At 44.2% G+C, this 25,832-nt stretch overlaps 1 protein-coding gene across 1 annotated transcript in view; it reads left to right on the forward strand.

Moving 5' to 3' along the window:
* Positions 1-1,703: 1,703 nt before the first annotated feature.
* The window catches only part of MBOAT2 (membrane bound O-acyltransferase domain containing 2), a 63,721-nt gene continuing 39,592 nt past the window's right edge, over positions 1,704-25,832 (forward strand). The window contains exons 1-3 of the mRNA XM_040225706.1: positions 1,704-1,724; positions 3,196-3,413; positions 7,507-7,584. Of these exons, the coding sequence (XP_040081640.1) occupies positions 1,704-1,724; positions 3,196-3,413; positions 7,507-7,584 (317 nt within the window). The remainder of the gene's footprint in view (positions 1,725-3,195; positions 3,414-7,506; positions 7,585-25,832) is intronic.

Here is a 25,832-nt window from a genome sequence, read left to right on the forward strand (position 1 = left end):
ACTGGGGAAGCAGCCCCTCGTTTCTTGGATCAAAGGATAGAAGCAGGGGAGAGTGCCCGCACACGTTGGATCTCCATCCCAGCCTTGTAGGTCCCTTCCTTCTTGTTCTCTCTCCTCTCCAGCATGCGTTGCCTCCCCTGACCTACCCCACACATGAAGCAATGACTAAGACATGGTTTCAATTCACAAGTGCTACTTGGACATCTGGCCGTGTACCCTTTCCTTCTGTATAAAGGAACAAGTCTGGATATTCCCACCTGCCTGTCCTAGAGGTTTTTTGCTTGGTATCAGTTGTGCTAGTCCCTCCTCCTCGAGCTCCCACCGTCATCTGATGGGCTGAATCCGTCTCATTTGCAGCCTGGCTCTCCAAGGCCTGGGTAGCAGGTGTGCCTGTGACTACCCCCGTGATCGACGGCACCTGCTCCCGGGGTTGGCTCCCGGGCACTCAAGCTGAACCCTAGTTCTGTGTGCTTTTGGAGCAGGAGCCCACTTTACGCGTCAAGGTGTCTGTCTCTTGCACAGCGGTCCTGGCCCCTCATGGATCAGGTCTGAATTATTCACAGCCGGGTTATCTAAACCCAGAGACATCGCTTCCTCATCTGTGGCCCTCTGCCCTGGATGTGCTGTCGCCAGGCTCCCTGGGAAAGCTGCAGTTGCCAACTCAGGCGGCTGGTTTCAGCGCTGCGCCCTGTGGCCTGACGGTGCCTCATGAGCCTCCTCTTGCCCTGGCCCACACGGCACGCTGTCCTTGCAGCCCTGACCTGGCTGGGCCATGGCTTGCAGGCTGTGGGGTTCTGCCCTGGGTCCCCCATCTCTTCCGCTGTGTGGATCACTCTCAGACGCACATCTGCTCTGAGGGCCTAGACATGCTCCCCAAGTGTACGCGCTGGCCTCCCCCCATGCTCTGGGACTGAGCGCAGGCAAGGGGGGTACATTCTCCCCTGGACCCTCACGCCTCGCATGGGCTCATGTCTCCATCTCCTGGTGCTGGCTGGCCTCTCAGGCCCCAGTTGGTGCCCCGATGGCCTGAGTGTTCTGTGTACCCGCTTAGCCCTCCTGGCTCAAGGAGGCTGGACCAGCCACGGCCTCCAGCCTGTTCCGTGCACCCATCGCTCTGTTCCCAGTCGGTGGGTGTAGAGCTTGGGTCCCATCACTCACTCATTAAATCACCTGTGTTTCTGCATCATGCATGGGCTCAACCCTGAGTGCCTCTGCGTGGCATGCAGAGCCCCTCTGTCTCTGAACAGAGCACCCCCCATTCCGGACCCCCTCCCCCCGCATTCTGACCCCCTTCACCCCCACCCCATCCCTGCATTCTGGTCCCCCTCCTCTACATTCTGCCCCCCCCAATTCGGACCCCCTCCTCCACTGCTCCCACCGCACTTGGCAAGCCTCAGTGAGTGCTTCCTTCACCTTGGGTTCTCTGGTTTTTGTTGAAGATGCCCTTTCTCTGATATTCCAACACCACCGTGGTTCTCACCCCTGGAGGATGACTGGGACCTGTGTTTTTCTATTTGAATTGTCGACTTTGACACCTTCCCCCAAAGATACCTGTTCAGTGTCTGGAGTGTGAGGTCTGATCTCATTCCCTTTACCTGTAAGATGACTGTTCTGTAGTAATTCAGGGTTTGTTTTAGGTTAGACAAGTGCGAAAAGAGAGGGAGGGAGCGAGGCCTCGATGCCTACTGAGCTCTGCTGTCATTATGCCTCAGGTCACCTGCTTGGTGAGCCACTCCTTCATGCGCTCTCCTTTAGGGTGTTCTCAAAGTGCTTTCTGTCCAGCCGCTAATAACTGAGTTGACGTTCCTTCCATGTGTACGTGTTTCCTTTTCTCATTAGATTCTGAATCCATCTAGGGCCGGCAGTGGGACTTATGCGTTTTATGACTCCTGTGCTCTGCCCAGAATAGATGCTTCATGCATTTTTGTTTAGTTACAACATATTTGAAAGAAAGTTTTTAAACTGTAGGATGCTTTGTAGATGTGAATAGTTTTTAACGTCTATATTCATTTTTCTGGTATATCTACTTTACGCTTAATTAAAAAAGTATTCTTGGACCCTTTAGGAGAAAAAAAAGTGCTTATTAGAACCTGATGGAATGACATTTTGGTTGTATTGAGTTTAACTGATTGAAAGAACAATGGTCTCTCAGGCAGTGTACAACAATGTCCAACTGTTTTTCTCCTTGTAATGCAAGAAAAAGCACATAGCTGTCTGTGTCTCTGGGCAGAGATATCTCTGGATCTGTGGTGGCACTGACGTGTGGCTGGGTGATTTATTCCTAATTGAGCTTCCTGAAACAGTGGTTTTGTTGTTGTGTGTTTCTCACAGGTTCCTAATGTCAAATGGATTTTTCTTTTATTTGTAGATGTTAAGACCTATGTTTCTTAGTGTTCTAGGAGAACCTACTTCATGAGAGACAGAAAAGGAGGGTTTTCTCAAGTCTTTAATACCACAGGAGAGGCTCGTTTGTAGTCTTTTTTTAAAAAATCATTTTGTGAGGGCAAAAGAAATGTTAAGAAGGAAGAAAAAGGAGCCGCAGTCCTGTTCCCAGCTTGTGTTTCATTCCTGTAAATTGAGGGCGATGTTGTCCCTGTCATTATGAGGATGTTTAAGGACTGGCCTTGGAGGGCTCGGGGTGGTCTCTTTCCCTCATGGCTTTCCGGGGGCTCCTTCCTCTTGTTCACCTGCTGACCTCCTGGACCAGTCCCTGAGGCCCCTGGAGCTGAGACACGTAGTTCCTTTCAGCGCTGGCTTTAGACCAGCAGCATCCCCTTGACTCCTCTGCCAGGGATGCCACTGAACTCCTAACAGCAGACGGTGCCTCCCACAGACTCTCAAGGATCTTGACTGGATCTTAACCCAGAGGAGTGTAGGAGAAGCTCAGAACTCTTCTTCTCTACCAGTTACAGGGTCGCCCAAGTCATTAAAATAAGTTTATCTTCCCCTGCAGCCATATGGTGCCCTGTGCCACGTCTGCACCCCCGTGTCTTCCATATTCTTCCTGGGCCCCTCCCAGCCTGTCCCCACGCTGGGCACCAGTGTCCCTGTTGCTTGTAGTGCTGACGTGTGCATCAGCCCTTCCCTCTGAACTTGAGGCTGTCATCCTGGGAAAGACACCCTGGTTTTTGTTTTCATTTCTTTAGCAAACTGGAAGATCTTAATTTTAAGTAACCTTGGTGTTTTTGTCGTGAGAATTTTAATGTAACATCAAATGAAACGTTCAAGTCTGTGTTGCTAATACAAAATTTTAATTTTTCTTTGCAGGTCAACTTTGTAGTATGCCAACTCTTTGCCTTGCTAGCAGCCATTTGGTTTCGAACTTACCTACATTCAAGCAAAACTAGCTCTTTTATAAGACATGTCGTTGCTACCCTTTTGGGCCTTTATCTTGCACTTTTTTGCTTTGGATGGTAAGTAATTATTTTGATCATATTTAATGAAGATTTTGGATGTCTTTGTGAATTGAGTGTGTAGAAAAATACACTATGTAGTCCTTATATTTAGCCTATAACGTTTTACATTTTTTATTTTTAATAGAAAAGATAAAGAGTGGAAAGTGGGCTTTGTCTCTTCAGTTTGGGCTCAGAGGACAGTTTGCTGTTTATAACTTATGAAAAAGGACCGATGAAGAAAAAAGACATCAAGACATTTTATTCTGTCATGAGTAGCTCTTCTACCTATTTTGCAGATCTTTTATGCCAGGACAAATGAACCGTTTAAAATAACTTGTTCCTTTCTGTACAAGTGGCTTGTAAGAGGCTGGTAAAGCCCATCAACAGAACTCCGTTATCATTTTTTATATTCTGCCATTAGCTGAATGAGGTTTTTGGTTGGGTTGGTTTTGGTGGGGAAGAATTATTTATGAATGGAAACTTTTATTTATGGCCTTTCAGATGCTCCATTTGTCTGTTTCTTCCACTTGGCTCCTTTCTTCATTATCAGGACTATTCTTGTAATAAATACAGACACACCGTAGTTCCTCTTTGTCCCGGATGACGGTGGTTGTAGCAGGAAAAGCACAGTGTCTTGGCTAAACAGCAAAGACACTCAGTAGAAGGATTCTTGGTGATTCCTCCTGGATTTTCCTTCTTGTTGTTCAGTTGCTCAGTTGTGTCCGACTCTTTGTGACCCCGCAGACTGTAGCATGCCAGGCTTCCCTGTCCTTCACCATTTCCTTCTTAACTGAGAGCTTATGCTGCTGACTCATTGGCTGTGTTTGCTCTTTGGCAGATTGTTGTTTGAGATGCAGATTCCCTGAGAGAATGCCAGTACAGTTGTTTGATGGATGGTTTAGGGTAGTTCGTGTTGTGGGGTGTAGACTGGTGGATTTTGACAATGACTCTGTGTTTGTTCTGGGAGGTTGTTTTTGATTCTTGGTAGGGCTGAAATATCCTGGTATTATTTCTTAACCTAGTTTTTTCCTCTGGCAACTGTACATGTGTCCTAGCGACTCATGAAAATTCAATTAGGCGTTATTTATTCCTTTTCTGCCTTGTTGCCCCATGACCAGTCCTCTGATAGGCCCTGCCAGTGGTAGGTGTGTGTGGAGTCCCAGGGTTTCTATGCACTTTCTTAAATCAGATCTAGGCATAGTTTCTCCCCTTCCTGGACATCATCAAAGTTTTCTTCAGTTTCTCAGGGGATTTCTATTTAAACTTATCTTAAATCATGCCATGAGTGTTTATGTATGTGTATTTAACTTTGTATCACAGAGCTTTTCAAATGCAAAACAACAGAAAATAATAGAATGAACCCTCAAAGGCACATTATCCAGCTTCAACAATTGTTAAAATTCCACCGTTCCTATTTCATTCTTTCCTCAACTTATTTTTCTGCAATATTTTCAAGCATATTCCAGTTTACACATTTTACCCATATATACGTCAGTGTTCAACATGTATTTTGTCAGCATACTTTTTTCTTCATTAAAAATTTTTTATTTTATTTTTAATTGGAGGATAATTACAATATTGTGTTGTTTTCTGCCATACATCAACATGAATCAGCCACAGGTATACATATGTCCTCTCCCTCTTAAACCTCCCTCCCTCCTTCCTCCCCATCCCTCCCCTTTAGGTTGTCACAGAACACCTGACTTGAGCTCCCCGAATCATATAGTAAATTTCCACTGGCTATCCCTTTTATACATGGTAATGTATATGTTTACATGCTGCTCTCTCTAATATCCCACCTTCTCTCTCCCTAACTATGTCCAAAAGTCTTTTCTCTGTGTCTGCATTTCCACTGCATGTTGTAAGGGGTGGGGAAGGCTTGTCCAAAGTGACCAGCTCCAGATGCCCTTCATTTTATGGTCTGTGGACACAGAGAAGACAGAGATGTGATCCGTGTTTCCTGGGCCCGTGTGACTGGGAGTCCTGCTGGAGGGAGAGGTGTTTACGGATGGGGGAGGGAGCTTTCTTGCTGTGAGGTCTTCTCAGATGCTCTGTCCCAGTGTCCCGAGGAGCTCACCTTAAGGTCAGGTGGTCATAAGTATGTCGATTTATACGTGATAACTAGGATTTTAAAAAAGCGTACTCTATTCTTTCCTTGAAGGAGAAACTTTTTGTATTCCTTTCTTTGGGAAAAGAGATTGTTTATGCCTCTGCACCAGGTAAAAGATAATTCTTTGCTACTTGATATAAGTGGGAAAGTAGAATGTCCTTCTGGATTGCGTTTTAGCACTCTGTTAGCCTCAAAGGCAATCCTATCTCCTCTTGATTTTGACAAGTTGTCTTTTGGAAGACTGTGTTAATGGTTGCCTAAATATAGTTGACTCTTTTACCTACTTGTATTTGGCCTCATCTTTTTTTTTTTGACCCATCATCTATAAGTTTCTTTTGACTGAGAATTAGTTTATACTTTTAATTACTTGTTTAGCTGTGTGACAGCAGTGCAGGGTAATGGACTGGAACGTAGACTGAATCCAGACAGACATGGATTCCGCTGTGGGTGCCTCAGCCTGGCAGCGCTGTGACTGGACACGTTATTCAGCCTTGGTAGCATCACTTTTCTCACCTGTAAAATGGAACCAGTGGTGGTGGGCAGGTCTGAAAGACATAATACTGCAGAAGGGAGCTTAACACAGTAGCCAGTTCTTTTCTGTTTCAGTTTATGGACACATATGTTTTTCTGATTGGCAGCTTTCTGGTTATATAGTAGCATTCCAGGCCAACATTGTTTCCCTGTGTGTGTGTGTGTGTGTGTGTGTGTGTAGTAGCATTCCAGGCCAACATTGTTTCCCTGTGTGTGTGTGTGTGTGTGTGTGTGTGTATTTGTTAGGCAGAGGAAGAGACAGGCAGATGAACTCTCTACAGTGGGTAGGATAAGTCTCTTCTATACCTGTCTTGGAGCCTACTTATTTGTAATATTTCTGTGGAAAGTTAAAAATAATTAAGTAGCTTTTCACAATGGAGGTGCCTGTTATTTTATGATGCTTAGGTTAGAAAGTAATTTTAATCATAGTTTAAGATCTTTATTAATACTTTAAATTGTATACAATGATTTCAACATTTTTTTCATACATTATTCATGCTATCAAAGGGGAAAGAAAATAGAAATTTTTGCATGTGTGTGTGCACGTGCGTGCATGTGTGCAATCTTAGGGATAGTTTGGAGGGATTTTATTTTTTTCTAAAGTATTTATTTATTTGGCTGCTTGGATCTTAGTCATGGTGCGCAGGCTTAATAGCTACATAGCATGTGGGATATTAGTTGCCCAGTCAGGGACTGAACCCACATCCCCTGCATTAGAAGGCAGAGTCTTAACCACTGGACCACCCAGGGAGTCCCACGGATGGATTTTAAAACCAGAGATCTAAATCATGTTTTGCCTGACTTTTATGAAATGGATGGATAAATTAGTTCTCTCATTTAATGGTGTATTTCTGCATTAGAACATTAGAAAACACTATTATTTCCGTGAGAATGTTTCATAGATGGATTACTGCAAATTAAGGATTGACTAGATTTGTATAAGGACACTTATTTGACTCGAGCCATCGTGTTTTCAGAATAAATCAATTTGGGTGTACCCACTTTTAAATGAATTCTAATATTTAGTATTTTGGGCTCTTTTGTAACACTTGCAAAGACTACCACAGCTGTATTGGTGCAGTCAGGTGAACAATTAAGTGATGTCTGTCAGAACGATTCTGAAATCCAGGTTTCTCACTCCTTTTCATACTTGTGCCTTAGTAATGGAAAAACGGTAATGCTTCAGTCTCAGGACCCCATGGAGCTTTTGTGTAGCTGGGAAATGTGGGATGCTCAGCCCCCAAGTGTGGCTTTCTGGAGTTCTTATTTTTCCAGCCCTTGTGGGGCTTGTAAGATGAGACTCCTCTAGGGTATCCACACAGTGTTAGGCTTTGGAGGGTTTGCTTCCTTGTTTTTTTTTCTGGGAATATTCTGAGTTACGCATAAGCACTTTTTATCCTGAATCATTTCAACTCGATGTTTGTGTGTAGGCCCTTCTAACCCTTCTAACAGTGCTCTTACTTTTTACAGGTATGCCTTACATTTTCTTGTACAAAGTGGAATTTCCTACTGTATCATGGTCATAATAGGAGTGGAGAACATGCATAAGTAAGTGCTCACTTTATTCACGTATAAAACAGGTTCCAACATAATTGAATCAGCCCAATAGAATTTTACCACGTTAAAAATTATTCTGAATTATGATCGTTTTTTCAAGACCGTAATTGATCTAAAAGCAAAACCCTCGGTATGCATCACTCTTTCGTGTACTCAGAGCAGGGTTTCTCAGCCTCAGGGCTGGTGATGGCTGGGACTGGATCATTCTTTGGTGGGCGGGACTGTTGTACGCCCTGTAAGATGCTGAGCACCATCCGTCGCTCCTGCCCACTTGCCGCTGGCAGCCTCTCCTCTCCAGGTTTTGACAACCATGGTTGTTTCCAGACAGTTCCACATGTCTCTTGCAGGGCAAGACCACTTCTGTGTAAGGACCACTGGCTTAGTCTTGAGTGACAGCAGTGCCGAGATGGAGTAAGCAAATAGATTAGAGAGAGATTTAGAAGGCATGTGTGGAAGGACTTGGTGGTTGATGGGAAAAAGTGTCAGGGTGACCCCAGGTTCCTGGTGTGAATAGTAAGGTAAATGGAAGCAGAATTTCTGAGCATAGGGAAGCCTGGGGGTGGGGAGCATGTCTAGGGGATAAGCATTTCAAACAATGTGTGTGTGGGGGTGTTAGTTGCTGAGTTGTGTCCGACTGTTTGCGACCCCATGGACTGGATCCTGCCAGATTCCTCTGTCCATGGAATTCTCCAGGCAAGATATTCACCTAAAACAGTGCTTGGTACATAGTAAACACTCTGAGCATTTGCTGAATAGGTGCCTGTGGACTTTATAGAGTGTCTGTGAGACAGTTAATCGATGCTGGGAGCTGGTGTGGAGGTCTGGGCCAGAGAGGACACTGGACACTGGAAATAGATGTGGTTGAACACCCAGGGGCCGAGGTACCCACAGAGCTTGGTGGCAGATCCTTGGTAGTGTTCTGTGTAACCTGTGGTGCACCGTGTCTCTGAATCCTGACATGTGTGGCTTCAGGAGTTTTCATACAAGCAATGATGGACCTGTAGCTAATTTCATAGTCCCCCCCACCCCCCCGCCAAATCTCATTCTGTTCTGCATCTTCGGTGATTCATGGGTCACCCCATCTGCTTTGATGCCATGTCTTCCCTCAGTTTCCAGTGGTGCCCCCTGCCTTCCTGGATCCCTCCCTCTGCTGTGTGCCAGCACTGCAGGTTTTGGTGTTTCGACTCTAAGAGGAGGGGTAAAATATTTTGATTATGTATCATGTGAAGCAATTTTTATACCATCGCAACTCTGCTTATGAAATCTCACACAGATGACAGGTTCAAGGTGAAACTGTACTTAATATCTGAGAAAAGGAGCTTCATGTTGTAAATCTGGAAAAAGAACATCTGATGGGATTACTGAGAACAGGGGACTTGTATACACCTGCGTGAATGGAAGTCATGACATGCTTCTAAGTAGGAAGTGTGTGTGTGTGTGTGCGTGCATGCACGTGTGCACTAAGTCGCTTAGTCGTGTCCGACTCTTTGTGACACTCTGGACCATAGCCCACCAGGCTCCTCTGTCCACCGGAATTCTCCAGACAAGAATACTGGGGTGGGTTATCATGCCCTCCTCCAGGGGATCTTCCCACCCCAGGAATCAAACCTGCGATTTATTTCTTACCTCTCCTACATTGGCAGGTAGGTTCTTTACCCCTGGTGCCACCTGAGAAGCCCTCAAGTAAGAAGGTTAGTAAATTCGTATTCAGTCAAAGGAAGTGGTTTATTTTTCTGAAAGGCAGTGGCAGTCTGTGAAGCTACCTTGTAGAGCTTCAGCCCCCGTCTGGTTTGATAGCCACGTGCAGCCTGTAGAGTTAAGTGAATTAACGTCTAAAGCCCAGTTGTTCAGCCACACTGGCCACATGGCACGTGCTCGACCCCCACAGGTGGCTGGTGGCCTCTGTATCCAGCAGCACACCACAGCGCATTTCTGTGGGGGTAGAAAGCTCTGCTGGGTGGCACGGCTGTGGACCCGCAGGCGGAGGCCGTTGGTTTCCTCGCTCTTTTACAGTACGTTCTGTGCGCGTATGTGCTGCCGGTGCTTAGAATTTGACGCCATCAATGGAGCAGGTGAGGGTAGACGGGTTTGCCACATTAGTTGCAAGTATTGGCAATAAAGAGGAAGTGATTAACTTAGAAAGTGTGTCTTTCCATCTCTTTTAACCCCTTCCATTTTAGTTTATACTGATATGTTTTTCTGTTTGATTTTGCCTTTTTCCTTCTTTTTTTTTCTTTTAATCCCCTTTTTCACTCAGACTTTCACATTAATTTTATATGTTCAGTGGGTTTGAACTTAAGAAATTAATTCAAATATGCTCGGTGGGGCTCATAGCATTCCCTGTTGTTTAAAGTTATTGTTTATGTAAATATAATACACTTCTGTTTATTTCTTTTAGTCTAGTTTTACATGGTATGTATAATATGTTTCTTTGAACATCGAGGGTTTAAATTTTTTTAAGTGAAGGATTTGGACTCTCTGAGTATTTAACAGTTTAAAAATTCTTGGATCTCTCTTTTTTTGTACATTTTGTAAGCTATTCATAGTGTAGTTTTTGCAATCTCTGTAACAAGTCCATTTGTAAATTAAAATATTTTAATATAGTATAAGCTTTATTTTTGTAGCTTGCTTTAACACTAACATATATGCTGTTTTATTCTGATCCATAATGAGATAATTTACCTTTAAAATTTATTCTAGAATTCATTGCTTTTTCTAGTCTACATTTTCATATAAGCTTTGAAATTTTTGAGGAAAAATGTAAAAACCTTAAGTGATAGAGGCAAAAAGAAGAAAGAGTATTTAGGAACAGAAGGTCCTATGTATTGGGATATTGAGTCTCCTTAATTAGTTTGGGGAGAAATTAACTTTCACAAGTTTGCCCGTCATTTCTGAGAGCAGGGATTGGCAGACTGTGTGAAGGGCCAGAGAGCCAATATTTTAGACTACATAGGATACACAGTCTTGTCATGGCTTTTTTCGGTCCTCTTGTTGTACGTGAGACAGTATGTGAACAATGAACTTGACCATGAATCCATCAGACCTCATTTACCAAAAAAAAAATAATAATAAATACATTTAAAAATAAATATTTGTAGGAGTCCTATAGGGGAGTCCGGGGAGTCCTATAGGCACAAAAAGTAGTTTTACTTACAGTCGAAAGATTTTGAACGGTGATCGCTCTTGCAGTGGGAATTTATCTTCTGTAATTGAAATAGTTTCATTTTCACGTGGCTGTGAAATAACTGCCCTAACTATCTAAACTATGAAGGAAATGACTAAATTTTGATTGTGAAAGGATGTTTACATTATCATCACAGATCTTAATGTGTCTTCTTGCCAATAAAAAGGATGAGAGAAAAAAAAAAAAAGCAGGTGGACTGTATTTGGCCAACCCCAAGTACTAAACTCACTCCTGCTCCAGGGACATGAAAACACAGAGGCAAGCTGACACATGCTCTTCCTCCTAGTTTCCAAAATATGAAATAAAGCTTGCCAAGTGGTAATTTTAAACCTGTGATAGTACAGATGATGGAATAATGAACTTTATTACTGATTTGCTGTGAATTATTGTGATGAAGCAGATGGTTTCTAAAAGAGCTGGTTAGAAGAGGCAGGAGGGTAGAGCCGTGTTTCCAGCCCACTGGCCGGGAAGTAGGAGGCCTTTTCCCTGGAGAAGGTGGCACAGCGTGGCTGGGGCCTGTGGTGTTCCGATGATGGACTCCAAAAGCTTTTGTGGACGGGCATGGGAACCTAAGTGCCCTTCATGTTAGTTTTCTGTTTTTTTAACTTTCCTGTGGGAAGACTTGTTCTGACTTCCAAAGAACAGCCTCGGATTTTGGAACACAGCACTAGGGACTTGCCCTTCAGTCAGTCAGTCAGTTCAGTCTCTCAGTCGTGTCCGACTCTTTGCGACCCCATGAATCGCAGCACTCCAGGCCTCCCTGTCCATCACCGACTCCCGGAGTTCACCCAGACTCACGTCCATCGAGTCCGTGATGCCATCCAGCCATCTCATCCTCTGTCATCCCCTTCTCCTCCTGCCCCCAATCCCTCCCAGCATCAGAGTCTTTTCCAGTGAGTCAACTCTTCGCATGAGGTGGCCAAAGTACTGGAGTTTCAGCTTTAGCATCATTCCTTCCAAAGAAATCCCAGGGCTGATCTCCTTCAGAATGGACTGGATGGATCTCCTGCAGTCCAAGGGACTCTCAAGACTCTTCTCCAACACCACAGTTCAAGAGCATCAATTCTTTGGCGCTCAGCTTTCTTCACAGTCCAACTCTCACATCCATACATGATCACTGGGAAAAACCATAACCTTGACTAGACGGACCTTTGTTGGCAAAGTAATGTCTCTGTTTTTCAATATGCTATCTACTACTACTACTACTAAGTCACTTCAGTCGTGTCTGACTCTGTGCGACCCCAGAGACTGCAGCCCACCAGGCTCCCCCGTCCCTGGGATTCTCCAGGCAAGAACACTGGAGTGGGTTGCCATTTCCTTCTCCAGTGCGTGAAAGTGAAAAGTGAAAGTGAAGTCGCTCAGTTGTGTCTGACTCTTCGAGACCCCATGGACTGCAGCCTACCAGGCTCCTCTGTCTATGGGATTTGCCAGGCAAGAGTACTGGAGTGGGGTGCCATTGCCTTTTTCTTCCAAGGAGTAAGCGTCTTTTAATGTCATGGCTGCAGTCACCATCTGCAGTGATTTTGGAGCCCCCAAAAAATAAAGTCTGACACTGTTTCACAATCTGTTTCCCATGAAGTGATGGGACCAGATGCCATGATCTTAGTTTTCTGAATGTTGAGCTTTAAGCCAACTTTTTCACTCTCCTCTTTCACTTTCATCAAGAGGCTCTTTAGTTCCTCTTCATTTTCTGCCATAAGGATGGTGTCATCTGCATATCTGAGGTTATTGATATTTCTCCCGGCAATCTTGATTCCAGCTTGTGCTCCTTCCACCCCAGCATTTCTCATGATGTACTCTGCATATAAGTTAAATAAGCAGGGTGACAATATACAGCCTTGATGTACTCCTTTTCCTGTTTGGAACCAGTCTGTTGTTCCATGTCCATTTCTAACTGTTGCTTTCTGACCTGCATACAGGTTTCTCAAGAGGCAGGTCAGGTGGTCTGGTATTCCCATCTCTTTCAGAATTTTCCACAGTTTCTTGTGATCCACACAGTCAAAGGCTTTGGCATAGTCAATAAAGCAGAAATAGATGTTTTTCTGGAACTCCCTTGCTTTTTCGATGATCCAGCAGATGTTGGCAATTTGATCTCTGGTTCCTCTGCCTTTTCTAAAACCAGCTTGAACATCTGGAAGTTCATGGTTCACGTATTGCTGAAGCCTGGCTTGAAGAATTTTGAGCATTACTTCACTAGCATGTGAGATGAGTGCAATTGTACGGTAGTTTGAGCATTCTTTGGCATTGCCTTTCTTTGGGATTGGAATGAAAACTGACCTTTTCCAGTCCTGTGGCCACTGCTGAGTTTTCCAAATTTGCTGGCATATTGAGTGCAGCACTTTCACAGCATCATCTTTCAGGATTTGAAATAACTCCACTGGAATTCCATCACCTCCACTAGCTTGTTTGTAGTGATGCTTTCTAAGGCCCACTTGACTTCACATTCCAGGATGTCTGGCTCTAGGTGAGTGATCACACCATCATGATTATCTGGGTCATGAAGATCTTTTTTATATAGTTCTTCTGTGTATTCTTGCCACCTGTTCTTAATATCTTCTGCTTCTGTTAGGGTCATACCATTTCTGTCCTTTATCGAGCCCATCTTTGCATGACATGTTCCCTTGGTATCTCTAATTTTCTTGAAGAGATCTCTAGTCTTTCCCAATCTGTTGTTTTCCTCTATTTCTTTGCATTGATCGCTGAAGAAGGCTTTCTTATCTCTTCTTGCTATCTGGAACTCTGCATTCAGATGCTTATATCTTTCCTTTTCTCCTTTGCTTTTTGCTTCTCTCTTTTCACAGCTATTTGTAAGGCCTCCTCAGATAGCCATTTTGTTTTTTTGCATTTCTTTTCCATGAGGATGGTCTTGATCCCTGTCTCCTGTACAATGTCATGAACCTCCATCCATAATTCATCAGGCATCTGTCTATCAGATCTAGTCTCTTAAATCTATTTATCACTTCCACTGTATAATCATAAGGGATTTGATTTAGGTTATCCCTGAATGGTCTAGAGGTTTTCCCTAGTTTCTTCAATTTAAGTCTGAGTTTGGCAATAAGGAGTTCATGATCTGAGCCACAGTCAGCTCCCGGTCTTGTTTTTGTTGACTGTATAGAGCTTCTCCATCTTTGGCTGCAAAGAATATAATTAATCTGCTTTCGGTGTTGACCATCTGGTGATGTCCATGTGTAGAGTCTTCTCTTGTGTTGTTGGAAGAGGGTGTTTGCTATGACCAGTGCATTTTCTTGGCAAAACTCTATTAGTCTTTGCCCTGCTTCATTCCTCATTCCAAGGCCAAATTTGCCTGTTACTCCAGGTGTTTCTTGATTTCCTACTTTTGCATTCCAGTCCCCTATAATGAAAAGGACATCTTTTTGGGGTGTTAGTTCTAAAAGATCTTGTAGGTCTTCACAGTACTGTTCAACTTCAGCTTCTTCAGCGTTACTGGTTGGGGCATAGACTTGGATTACTGCGATATTGAATGGTTTGCCTTGGAGACGAACAGAGATCATTCTGTCGTTTTTGAGATTGCATCCAAGTACTGTATTTCGGACTCTTTTGTTGACCATGGTGGCTACTCCATTTCTTCTGAGGGATTCCTGCCTGCAGTAGTAGATATTATGGTCATCTGAGTTAAATTCACCCATTCCAGTCCATTTTAGTTCTCTGATTCCTAGAATGTTGACGTTCACTCTTGCCATCTCCTGTTTGACCATTTCCAATTTGCCTTGATTCATGGACCTGACATTCCAGGTTCCTATGCAATATTGCTCTTAAACAGCAGACCTGTGAGATGGTTAACACAGAAAGAGCCTGTTAGCCTTGGGAGATTAAACTGAAGTCTTTTCTTGATAACTTGGCAGGTAGTTTTCAACAGAGCAAATTACCTACAGGAAACATCTAAAAGATATAGACACATCCAGTAAAATCACACCTGCCTCTCAGGTTTGCCAAGCTTTGTATGGGATTACGTCGTAAAACCTGTAGGAAAGTGATCTTCAACCCACAGTCACATGGGCTCAGCTGCCCACCCCTTTGAACAAACCAGAGACAGTGGAGATGTGGTCCTTACCCTCTGAAAGGCACCCTTGAGTTGGAGGTGTTGCACAGTGTCAGCCATGCAGCAAGCTTTTGTAACATTATGCTGGGACCCACTGATGGATAAAAGGACGGGTTCAGTCTCTACAGGACACTTACTGTCAAACTGGTGATTGCACTGTGATTGTTCTTACAGAAGAGGGTGCATTCAGGGCTGAGGGTGCATACCAGCTTGGAGAGCAGTAAAAAAAAAATCTTCATCAGCCATTTATTGTGTGCTCAGCAGAATGAAACAGTTGGAAACAGAGCACAGATATTCTATGTGAAGTAGAACTTATGCTGAAATATATTTTTAAATATTGGGAGATACTAAAACATGTGTTCTTCAGAATCCCCTTGAAGTGATGATAAGATTGAGCAGCAGGCCTTGGGCAGGAGAAGAGGTCAAGTTTAAACTCCATCTTCTCCCCAGGTGGCCCTAATGACTCATTGGAAAAGCACTGGATTGGGGGCAGAGGTTTATGCGTCTGATTCAGGTTCTGGTAAATTTCATTAGCTCTGGGACCTGAGTCACATCCCCTTTACCTTTCTGAGTCTAAACTGCATTAAACCAGCTGACTCACCTGGGCGCCCAGGTGTGCTTTTCCCTGCATCCAGGGCTCGGCTCCCAAGAAGAGGGTTCCCATGCTGGGAGAGCTGCTTTCTGAGGCCATTCCTGGGCAGGTGCTTTGCTGGGTTTTTCTCTTCCCACTGATGTCACATCAGAGCTGTTAGGGTTCACGAAGTTGCTCTAATTCACCTTTTCTCCTGCCAGACTATGAAGTGCTTAGGTGGGTGGTGGGGACCTTCCACTTTTTATAATCCCGGTGTTGAGCCTATGGATGATAGAAGCTCAGAAAAAGAGGTTCTCTGTTCTGTTGAGTGCATGTTTGTGGGCTTTTTTTTTTTTTTTTGCATCTCTCTTTTTTTAAAAGGTTTTTTAAAAAATGTGGACAATTTTAAAGGTCTTTATTGAATTTGTTGCAATATTGCTCTGCTTTATGGTTTTTTTTGTTTTTTCTTTTGATCTGCAAAGCATGTGAGGTCTTAGCTCCTTGTGAAGTGTTAGTTGCTCAGTCGTGCCAGACTCTTTGCAACCCTATGGACTGCAGCCCACCAGGCTCCTCTGTCCATGGGATTCTCAAGGCAAGAACACTGGAGTGGGTTGCCATTTCCTTCTCCAGGGGATGTTCCTGACCCAGGGATCGAACCTGGTTCTTCTGCACTGCAGGCAGATCTTTTACTGACTGAGCTATGAGGGAAGCCCTTAGCTCCCTGACCAGGGATCAAACCCGTACCCTCTGCATTGGAAGATGAAGTCTCAGCCACTGGACCCCAGGGAAGTTCTGGCATCTCTTTTTGGTGGGCTGTTTCTGAGCAGAGGATATCCATCTGTGCTGAGGGCCTTGAATGGCATGCATGGTGGGTTGACCAGTGGTCTTTGGTGTTTCCTGCCTCCTTCCCTGCTTATCCACCCGTGAGGCTGGTTGTGGAGCCACGGCCCTGGGACTGGGGGTGAGATCAGGGAAGGACCAGGCAGTTTTAGCTGATGTGCTTTTAGCTCAGTGTTCCATGCCCCTGAGGAGCAGGTGGGACAGGGTTCCATCGTCACCTGTCACCGCCGGTGCTCACAGGACTCCTGCAGTGTGGATTCCTGAATAGAGATATCATGAGGAACTCTTGACTCCACTGGGGAGGAATGAGGATGTTGGGAATGCCATCTGGCAGGCAGAAGCCTCAAGTCACTTGGAGATCTGTCCTCATGAAGGTAATGAGCAGTGGTTAATGGCTCAGCAGAAACTCTGCAGGGGAAAGTACTAACGTCCCTGAGGACAACCCACGATCCCATGAGAGGCAATAAAACGTGGCAGGCAGGAACCAGGACTCTAATAAAAGTTCTTCTTTTCCGCTCTCTGTGGACGGTACTTGAAAGCCTTTCAGTGGCTTGGAGTGAAGGTGCAGGCCCTTTGGGTGTTGCTGTGCTGTCCTGAGCTAGAAGCTGTATTTCAACCAGAAAACCATAAGTAATTCTAAAATGGTTTTTTGCATTATCTTATCCTGAGAGCAGTTAATGTTGCAGCAGTCGTGTACCCATTGCTGTGCAGGGTGCTTGGATTGCACTAATCCTAGCAACAGCCCTGGAGATGGGCGCACCAGGGGATCTGCTTCCCCAGTAGCAGGTTAGTAAGAGGGGAGCCTGTGACGAGACCTGCGTGTGTCTGATCACACCCAGTGCCCAGGCTTTTTGTTTCTGTACTTTATTACTTAAGCATTCAGCTTTATGATATGAGAATGTGTCGTTAAAAAGAAGTACCCTGAATTGATCGAGGAGAGGTAATGGGAGCCAGTAGGGTCCTGAACACAGTGAGGGACTCGCATGTGTTGGCTACTCTTCCTTAGCACAAAGATACAGATAGTTTTTATCCAAAAAGATGCAATGGCCTTTAGGCATATTATGCTTGGGATCTGAGGTTTTTAAATATTCTCAATTCTCATAGAAAGGAAAACCTGTTACTTGGTGAGAGGCAGTAGGATGTCCAGGCCCTGTTGGATTCTGAAGAATCTTTAGAACATAGCATCATACCCTCTTGGGCATCCCTGGCGGTTCAGTGGTAAAGCAATGCAGGAGACCTGGGTTCCATCCGTGGGTCGGGAAGATCCCCTCGAGAAGGGCATGGCAGCCCACTCCAGTATTCTTGCCTGGAAAATCCCATGGACAGAGGAGCCTGGCAGCTGCAGTCCATGGGGTCACAAGGCGTCAGACATGACCAAGCGACTGAACACGTATGCACACACATCATATCCTCAAACCCTGCGCTTGGGAAAGGACCTGATTCAGATTCCATTATACTGTCTAGTCACTGTAGTATCTCTTTTGGAGATTTTTAATTCTAAGTTGTGTTTCCAGTTGTAAGCGGAATCTCTGTTAAGGACCCAGTCATCCTTGAGCAAGGAAGGGAGGTTTCTTTCCCTTGGGTCACGGGTTTCTGTCTGAAGTAGGAAGAACATGTTAAGATGGAGATGAAGACAATACAAACCCACGTCCCTTGGAAAATAATGCTGTTACTTTGGGTGTTGCTGTTACATCTGAATGTGTTAGAATAAGAATGTGCACAGGTGGACTCAGGTAATGGGGCTGTACCATAAAGAAGGCTGAGGGCTGAAGAATTGATGCTTTCAAACACCATGCTATTTACATAAAATATGTGGTTCACGTTGAAATTTTGTGAGAGAAAAAAGTTGGATGAATGGTGTATTTCTTTTTCTTTACTTTTAGGCAAGAAATGAGGAAGTTGTTTAGGGAAATTAGGGCTTGCTGAATGCTGAGTCTGCCTGTGGTGTATTGTTGTAGTAAATACGTGGGCTTGATATGGGCAGGTTTTGTCTTTGTGTTATGGTACGATTTATTTTTTTATTTTTATTTTTTTACAGTACGATTTAATAGGAGTGTTTGGACTTGAACTTTGGAACTTGAGTGGTGGAATGACTTCTGTGTTCAGTCACTTTGTTGAGTGCTCTCTACAAATATTCCACTGAACTGTCCGTATAGTTGTGATAGTGTTAGTCATTCAGTCATGTCTGACTCTTTAGACCCCATGGACTGCAGCCCACCAGGCTCCTCTGTCCGTGGAATTCTCCAGGCAAGAATACTGGAGTGGGTGGCCATTCCCTTCTCTAGGGTATCTTCCCCACCCAGGGATCAAACCCAGGTCTCCTGCATTGCAGACAGACTCTTTACTGTCTGAGACACCAGGTTATTATTCACTGTACAGAGAAGGAGATTGTAGTTCCAAGAGGTGAGTTTACTCAGACCAGTAGCAAAACTAGTAATGATCAGTCCTGGATGTCTGTGAAATAAATTTCCGTGGTTATTGCTGACTTATGGAGATTCTTTTAAAGTTTTCTTTTTAATTAGAGAAAAAGAGATCCTCACCTTCTTACCAGATAGCATAAAGAGCCTGGGTTATTTTTTGAAAGAATAGCAAGCATGTTGGAGACGTAGTGACTGGGTTTGTCTTAGTCATCATTAGAATGCAGTGTTGGGGTCTTTTTAAAAGGCTTTACCTCCCACAGAAATATTTGAATAAAAGTGATTTTATTCTCTCAATAATCTACCTTAATTTAAAATTGTTCAGTCTTTTGCAAGTTCCATGCTTGAGGCTGATACTTATTTAATTACATAATAAGTATAGACTTTAAAGTGCTACTTTAATGTCAATTGACTAAGAAAAGACTTTTAAAATACTTTCTGATACATAAATTTGTATAGGGAAAGACAGTGATCCCATCCTACTTGCTGCTGCTGGCTTATTAAACAGTTCTTATTTAGAGTAGTTATGGAGAGAGAATCAGAAGATAAGAGGGCAAAATATACGATGAGCTGAAAACCGGTAGGGCATTTTGCTGAAAGGATGTTATAGGCAGGTGAGCCTGGGCACCTATTTCTCTCGAAAGTGTGAGCTTTTGCTTACACTTAGTGAAGCCCAGAGAAGAGATGAGATTGCTCGTCTTTTCCTGACCTGGAAATTAATCTTAGGGTATGACAGACTATGCACCTTAGCAGAACTTGCCTTGGGAAGAAGGTTTCAGGATTGAAATGGGGTTGGCATGATTTGCCTTTCAAAGTTTCAAGATGTCTCATATAGAACTCATTTTGTTGGAGCATAGCTTCATTTCAAAACATGAATTATTGGAGTGCTGTTATTTAGAATAGTATAAGATAATAGATAATAATACAAGATAATAGAATAAACTTTTTCCCTTAGACATGAGAGCTTTAGAAAGTGTTCAGAGAACAGACTTAAAGACTTGAAGATAAAATCCAATGAAGAAAATGATAAAAGTTAAGAAATGAGTAGGATGGAACCCCGAAGTACAATAGACAACTTAAATTACAAATAAATTACTCTTAATAGCTAAACTGCCAGTGATATTTATTAAACACAAATGCTAAGGTGCTTTCCCATGCTGTCCTCACAGCCACCTGTGCTGTAATACTGTATCTCAGCTTTATTGTTGAAGAAAACAGAGATTCAGAGGCCTAGATGCTTTCCCCAGGTTTATACAGCTGGTCCCCAGCAAGCTCAGAATTTGAAACCCAGTCTGTTCAGCACCGAAGCCCCATGCAGCCAGCTGCTAAACTCAGCTCCCCCTTGACCTTCACAACATGCAGATTTTCCATGGGAAACAGGCAGTGTCCTATCCATTTTATTTTGGGGTTGTTTTCCTTCATTGATAATTGGTGTGTGTACAGGTAATATAAATTTATCTTAGTTTGAAAGCTGAATTGGGAAGCTAAATTTCTTTAATTCTAATTCTTGGCTTAGTTTGTTAATTTATCCTGACTTGGCAGCTGAGCAATGAAGCCAGTGGGATAAATCCTCACTTCTTCCTTCATCTCCCCACCGCCTGCATTCACCATCACCTTGCTTCATCAGTCTCCTCTTGGGTCGTTTGAGGACACTTGAAAGGCACTTGAGACTGCCCCTGGCGCCGTCTGCTCTCAATGGGTGGGGATGCCCCGCTGTCCTTATGCTCCTCTCGACCCCTCCAGCCCACTGTTGCTCTGTAGCTCCAGCTTCCTTAGATCGCTGCACACATCGTCTTCCTTGCTGCTCTTGCTTTGAAGATCTTCACAGAATGAATTGAATCACCTTTTTCCTTTTCTGCTTTTCCACCTATGTGGTTTTCACCCCGAAGGGTAATGGAAGAAAGGTGAGTGATCATCTGTGCAGGTGGGAAGGGAGCTCGGCACCCTTTCTTATAACACACAGCCCCTGAAGAGCCAAGACTGACAGGTTCCTGGTCTTCCCGTCGGGAGGGGCACCGGGTCTCTGACTTGGAGGGTGGTCGTCCCTAGGGTTGCAAAGAGTCAGACACGACTGATCGACTAAGCGCAGCACAGCACAGGAAAACATGAAGCCTTTTATAGACTTTAGTTTTCACGGTTCTGGTTTTAGCAGCAATTAGAATAGACTGAAATTTGGATGCATTTTTGTGGGTAATTGTCTTTCTCAGTTTAAGATTCTGTCATTACACTGACTGCCAGATACAGTTTTTGATGTTTTTAAAACCTTTAAAACTTCATTTCTGTGTATTTATTGATTTAATATTTTTAACTACAATCCAGACGTCTGAAATCTTGATGTAAACTATAGAAGTCTATGTCTTTTTTTTCCCTTTTCTTTTTCCTTTTGGCCAAGTGCAAAGCGTGTAGGATCTTAGTTCTCAACCAGGGATTTAACCCATTCCCTCGGCAGGAAAAGCACTGAGTCCTAACCATTGGACCACCAGGGAATTTCTATAGAAGTCTTTGCATTTTGAGCAATAAAATCATCGTGCTTGATACCTAGAGCCAATACCCAATTTTATTTCTATCTTTGAGTCAACTTTGGAAATTTTCTTTATAAAACACCAGTAAGTGACTTCGTTATGTTACAGAGACAGGTGTGGGAGCAGAGTTAGATTTTATAAAAGAGCTGATTAGTTGCCACATGGTTTGGGTCCTTTCTGTCGTCTGTAAACAAAATGAGAAAGAGAAGGACCCAGTGCCCTCATGTATCCGTGTCTCGGTTTGTGGCTGGTCTAGTAAATACAGCTGAGCTCCTTTCTTGTTGTCATGAATAAGGCTTTGTAAAAGAACAAACACAGCCCCTCACGACTTGTATTGTGCTTGTAACTCATGGAGACCTTGTTGTTCCAGGTGAGAGGGCTCCTTGGCGGGGAGCCCAGTAGGCCCTGTCTTCCGAGGAACAGCAGTTTTATCGGGGAACGTAGATGACCTGCAGGTCTCTAGGAAGACAGTAAGAGAGAATCTGGAGTCTCCCCATTCAGGGAGAAGCCCAAGTGGAGACCTTGGGGAGACAGTCCCTTCACCCCAAGAGGACAGCGGCACAGTGGCAACTGGGAACAGAACAGGGGCCTCTGAGTCTTGTATGAAGACGACGTGGTAGCTGGTTTTTGCTGGTAAAGCAGCTGGTTTTATAAAAGTGTTTTAAAATTCTTCTCTTAGAGTCACAGACTAACAGAGCTGGTTTCCAGCCACAGAGCTCAGCTTATGCTCTGAGTGAGGGGTGGCAGGCTTGTCCCACCCCAGGGGCTTTTCTAGGTGTGGATATATTTTCAATTTTCTGAATCTATATTTTAGAGCTTGAATTTACATCCCCCCCCCAAAGAAATCATATTTCCATACAAGCCTACCAAATCCTACTTTAATTAACTAAAATCCACAAATTTTCTCCCCCCAAAGTAGCAAGAAAACTGGTCAAAACCATTGTTGGGCTCTGAAAATTTACTCAAAGCAAACAGCAATTCGAGAAGCTTTTATTTAAAAGAAAACTGTTGACCTTTGAGTGAAAACAGTGGGAACGGCAGTATTCCTGCCTAGGCTCCCCTCCACCCCTCATTCGCTGGCAGAGAGTTCTCCTGGGGCAGGGCCAGCCACAAAGACCCCAGCTTTGGTTGACTCGCTTCGAGGTGAAGGCAGAAAACCTAGGCAGTGGCTCACAGAGGATGCCTCTAGCTCTCCCCTCCTGAGGATTTGGTCTAATGTTTGCCAGAGAGATTCTTGGCAGCGAGAGAGCCATGGAGAAACTAGAGAAGATACCAATACAACCATGGCTGCCTGGAGACTGCCTCCACGTCAGGGGAAGTCTGGAGGGCCAGAAGGAGAGAGACGGCCAGGGCGGGCTTGAAACCTGCTGGACTGTCAAGCGAGCTGTCAGACCCACACCTGGAACCCTCAGCAGAAGCCTTACTGGTAGCAGATTTTTAAGCACAATTCCTGACTAGCCATTGACTGACCACTGAGATTACAGACACAGGGGAGAGTCCTAGAGTAAGGCTGAAAAATAAAACCATGAATTTAAAAATCGGAGGGGAGATGTGTGTACCATGGGTGAGAGAGATGCAACAGAAACAGCACACTCCAAAATCACTGCCAACAGTGACCACAGCTTGAAATTTTAAAAGACACTTGCTCCTTGGAAGAAAAACTGACAGACCTAGTGTGTGCTTAATCGCTCAGTCATGTCCCATTCTTGGCAATCCCCATGGATTGCAACCTGCCAGGCTATTCTGTTCATGGGATTCTCTAGGCAAGAATACTGGAGTGGTGACCATTCCCTTCTCCAGGGGATTTTCCCGACTCAGAAACTGAACCTGGGTTTCCTCATTGCAGGCAGATTCTTTGCCATCTGAGCCACCAGGGAAGCCCATGACAAACCTAGACAGTGTATTAAAAAGCAGAGACGTTACTTTGCCAACAAAGGTCCATCTAGTCAAAGCTATGGTTTTTCCAGTAGTCATGGACAGATGTGAGAGTTGGACCATGAAGAAAGCTGAGCACTGAAGAATTGATGCTTTCAAATTGTGGTGCTGGAGAACAGTCTTCAGAGTCCCTTGGACTGCAAGGAAATCAAACCAGTCAATCCTAAAGGAAATCAACCCTGAATATTCACTGGAAGGACTGATGCTGAAGCTGAAACTCCAAAACTTTGGCTGCCTGATGCAAAGAGCTGACTCATTGGAAAAGACACTGATGCTGGGAAAGATTGAAGGCAAAAGGAGAAGGGGACAACAGAGGATGAGATGGTTGGTTGGCATCACTGACTCAATGAACATGAATTTGAGCAAACTTTTGCATATGGTATTAGTAGCACAAAGGACACAGAAGAAAATGGAGCTGTATTCGAGCAAGCTTGCTGTTTTATTAGAATTAAGTCAGCGTTGATCTGAACTAGGTTTCTGGCTTGAGCTGCCAGGTGGACTATGTTATGTAGGAAATGGGGTCGCTGGGGAGAGGCAGCTTACTGGGTAGGGGGCCTTTCTTTGCATGTTATATTTGAGAGGCTTCATTAAATATTCATGTGGGAACAGCAGTCAGACAAGTGTGGTGTTCAGGGTAGAGGGTTTCAAGCCTTCAGTGCAATGAAATTAAGAAAGAAAGGTGCCTGGAAAAGAGAAGAGGACTGAGGCTTCATTTACCAACTGGTCTGGAGTCACCAGCTAGGAGGAGACCAAGGCAACTTTCCAGCCCAAGCCAGTTTGGACTCCAGAGTCGACTTCTGTGTTTTCTTGATAAATTGCTCCAATTTATAAACTTGACTTTTTCTTAGTTTTTGCAGCCGATATAGTATGAGATATTTTTTAGTTTCTCCTTGGAAACCCTCGGCACTTGCTGGCACATCCCTATCTTAACTCAGAACTTGTTTCTTCCTGCTACATAACTGCTCCTCTGACTCCCAGTCTTATCTCTTACCATCCATCCTGTGTATGGGTTAGTCTTTGTTACTTGCCTAAGAACTGTTTCACTAGATCACTCTTTGCTCAAAAATCTTTGAATGCCTGTGGGAGAATAGCAAGAAATACTCGACACTCATGGCCCTTCCGAATACCCTGAACCCTATTTTACGCACTAACTTATTTCCTGTAGTTTCTCCCAGTTTTCACTGGTACGTGTCAGGCTGGCCACTCCTGGCTCTGGGCATTTAGCCTCACAGGGAGGCATCATCTCCTCTGTGTCACTCCTGTTCTATATTTGTGGCTACATCCACATCGTCGTTGTCCCAGGAGGAGCCCTCAGTTACTTCCCTGGCCTGCAATGAACATCTTTTCACACTGCTTCCGTTCTGCTCTGCCACTTTACAGAATGCATTCTCTTTGTCAAGCTCAGTGCCAGGCTCTTATAGACTCAGGCGTCTGAAATCTTCAAGGAGTGCCATCTAGGGAAGGATACAACATCTAAGAGAACAGTTTTCACAAGAAGTGATAAAGATGCTCTAAATAGACATGGTGAGACAGGGGTGACTGGCATCTCAGTAGCTAATCCTGGAAAAAGCCAGCACTGTCACTCACCATTGGCTGTCAGATGCTATGGCTGTGCTCCCTGGCTTGATGTCAGCTTCCTGCAATGGAGAAGTCGTATCTCACTGTTCTTTCTGTTCCTTCTATAAAAGGCAAGTGTGTTGAGTTAAAGTGACATCTTTAACAGACAAAACTCTTGGAAGAGATAAGGCATGTGATTTCAAAATGTGAAGAGTGGCTCTGTATATCTGTACGAGAAGGTGTTTATAAATGTGATAATAATGGAAGAGGGCTTCTCTAGTGGCTCAGTGGTAAAGAATCCACCTGCCAATGCAGCCCACACAGGTTTGATCCCTAGGTTGGGAAGATCCCCTGGAGGAGGAAATGAAAACCCACACCAGTATTCTTGCTGGGAAAATCCCATGGACAGAGGAGCCTGGTGGGCTGTAGTCCAGGTGAAAGTGAAGTCACTCAGTTGTGTGTGACTCTTTGTGACCCCATGGGCTGCAGCCTGCTAGGCTTCTCTGTCCATGGGATTTTCCAGGCAAGCATACTGGAGTGGGTTGCCATTTCCTCCTCTAGGGGATCAACTCGACCCAAGGGTCGAACCTGGGTGTCCCACATTTCAAGCAGACTCTTTATTGTCTGAGCCACCAGGGAATCCCAGGCTGTAGTCCAAGGGGTCCCAAAATGTCAGACATGACTTGGCAGCTAAAAAAATAATAGTGGGGGGAGCCTTTCAACTTGGCTTAAGACGTCACCTAGTTAGATAGTTGATACTCACCTATTGGTTACCTGAGGGTAAACTTAACCTCTGGGCCTAATACCTTAGCAGAAACAAAGTATCTTAGAATGTGTTATTGTATACAAAGTAAAAAGAGCAAGAAATATTAAGGATTGCATTTACTAAAATTCCCATTAAATTGATAAGTGGACTTTTAGAATAAGATGCAAATACTATCAAAAAGATTTTAGAAAACTGATGTTTTAATGATGGTTATAAGACTAAATTTTGAGGCTTCCAGTAATTGTAGTAGATTTAACACAGATGTTTATCTGAAACTCAAAGAGGCAGGAGCTGGAACCTAAGTGCTGGCAAGGATGGTGCTATCGAGGATGGGCTAGTCTTTCCTGACAGGTCCAGGGTGGGTCGGAAAGTGGCATCTGGGGAGCA

The sequence above is a fragment of the Oryx dammah genome, unplaced genomic scaffold (assembly GCF_014754425.2).
Source record: "Oryx dammah isolate SB20612 unplaced genomic scaffold, SCBI_Odam_1.1 HiC_scaffold_25, whole genome shotgun sequence".
Classification (NCBI taxonomy): Eukaryota; Metazoa; Chordata; class Mammalia; order Artiodactyla; family Bovidae; genus Oryx; species Oryx dammah.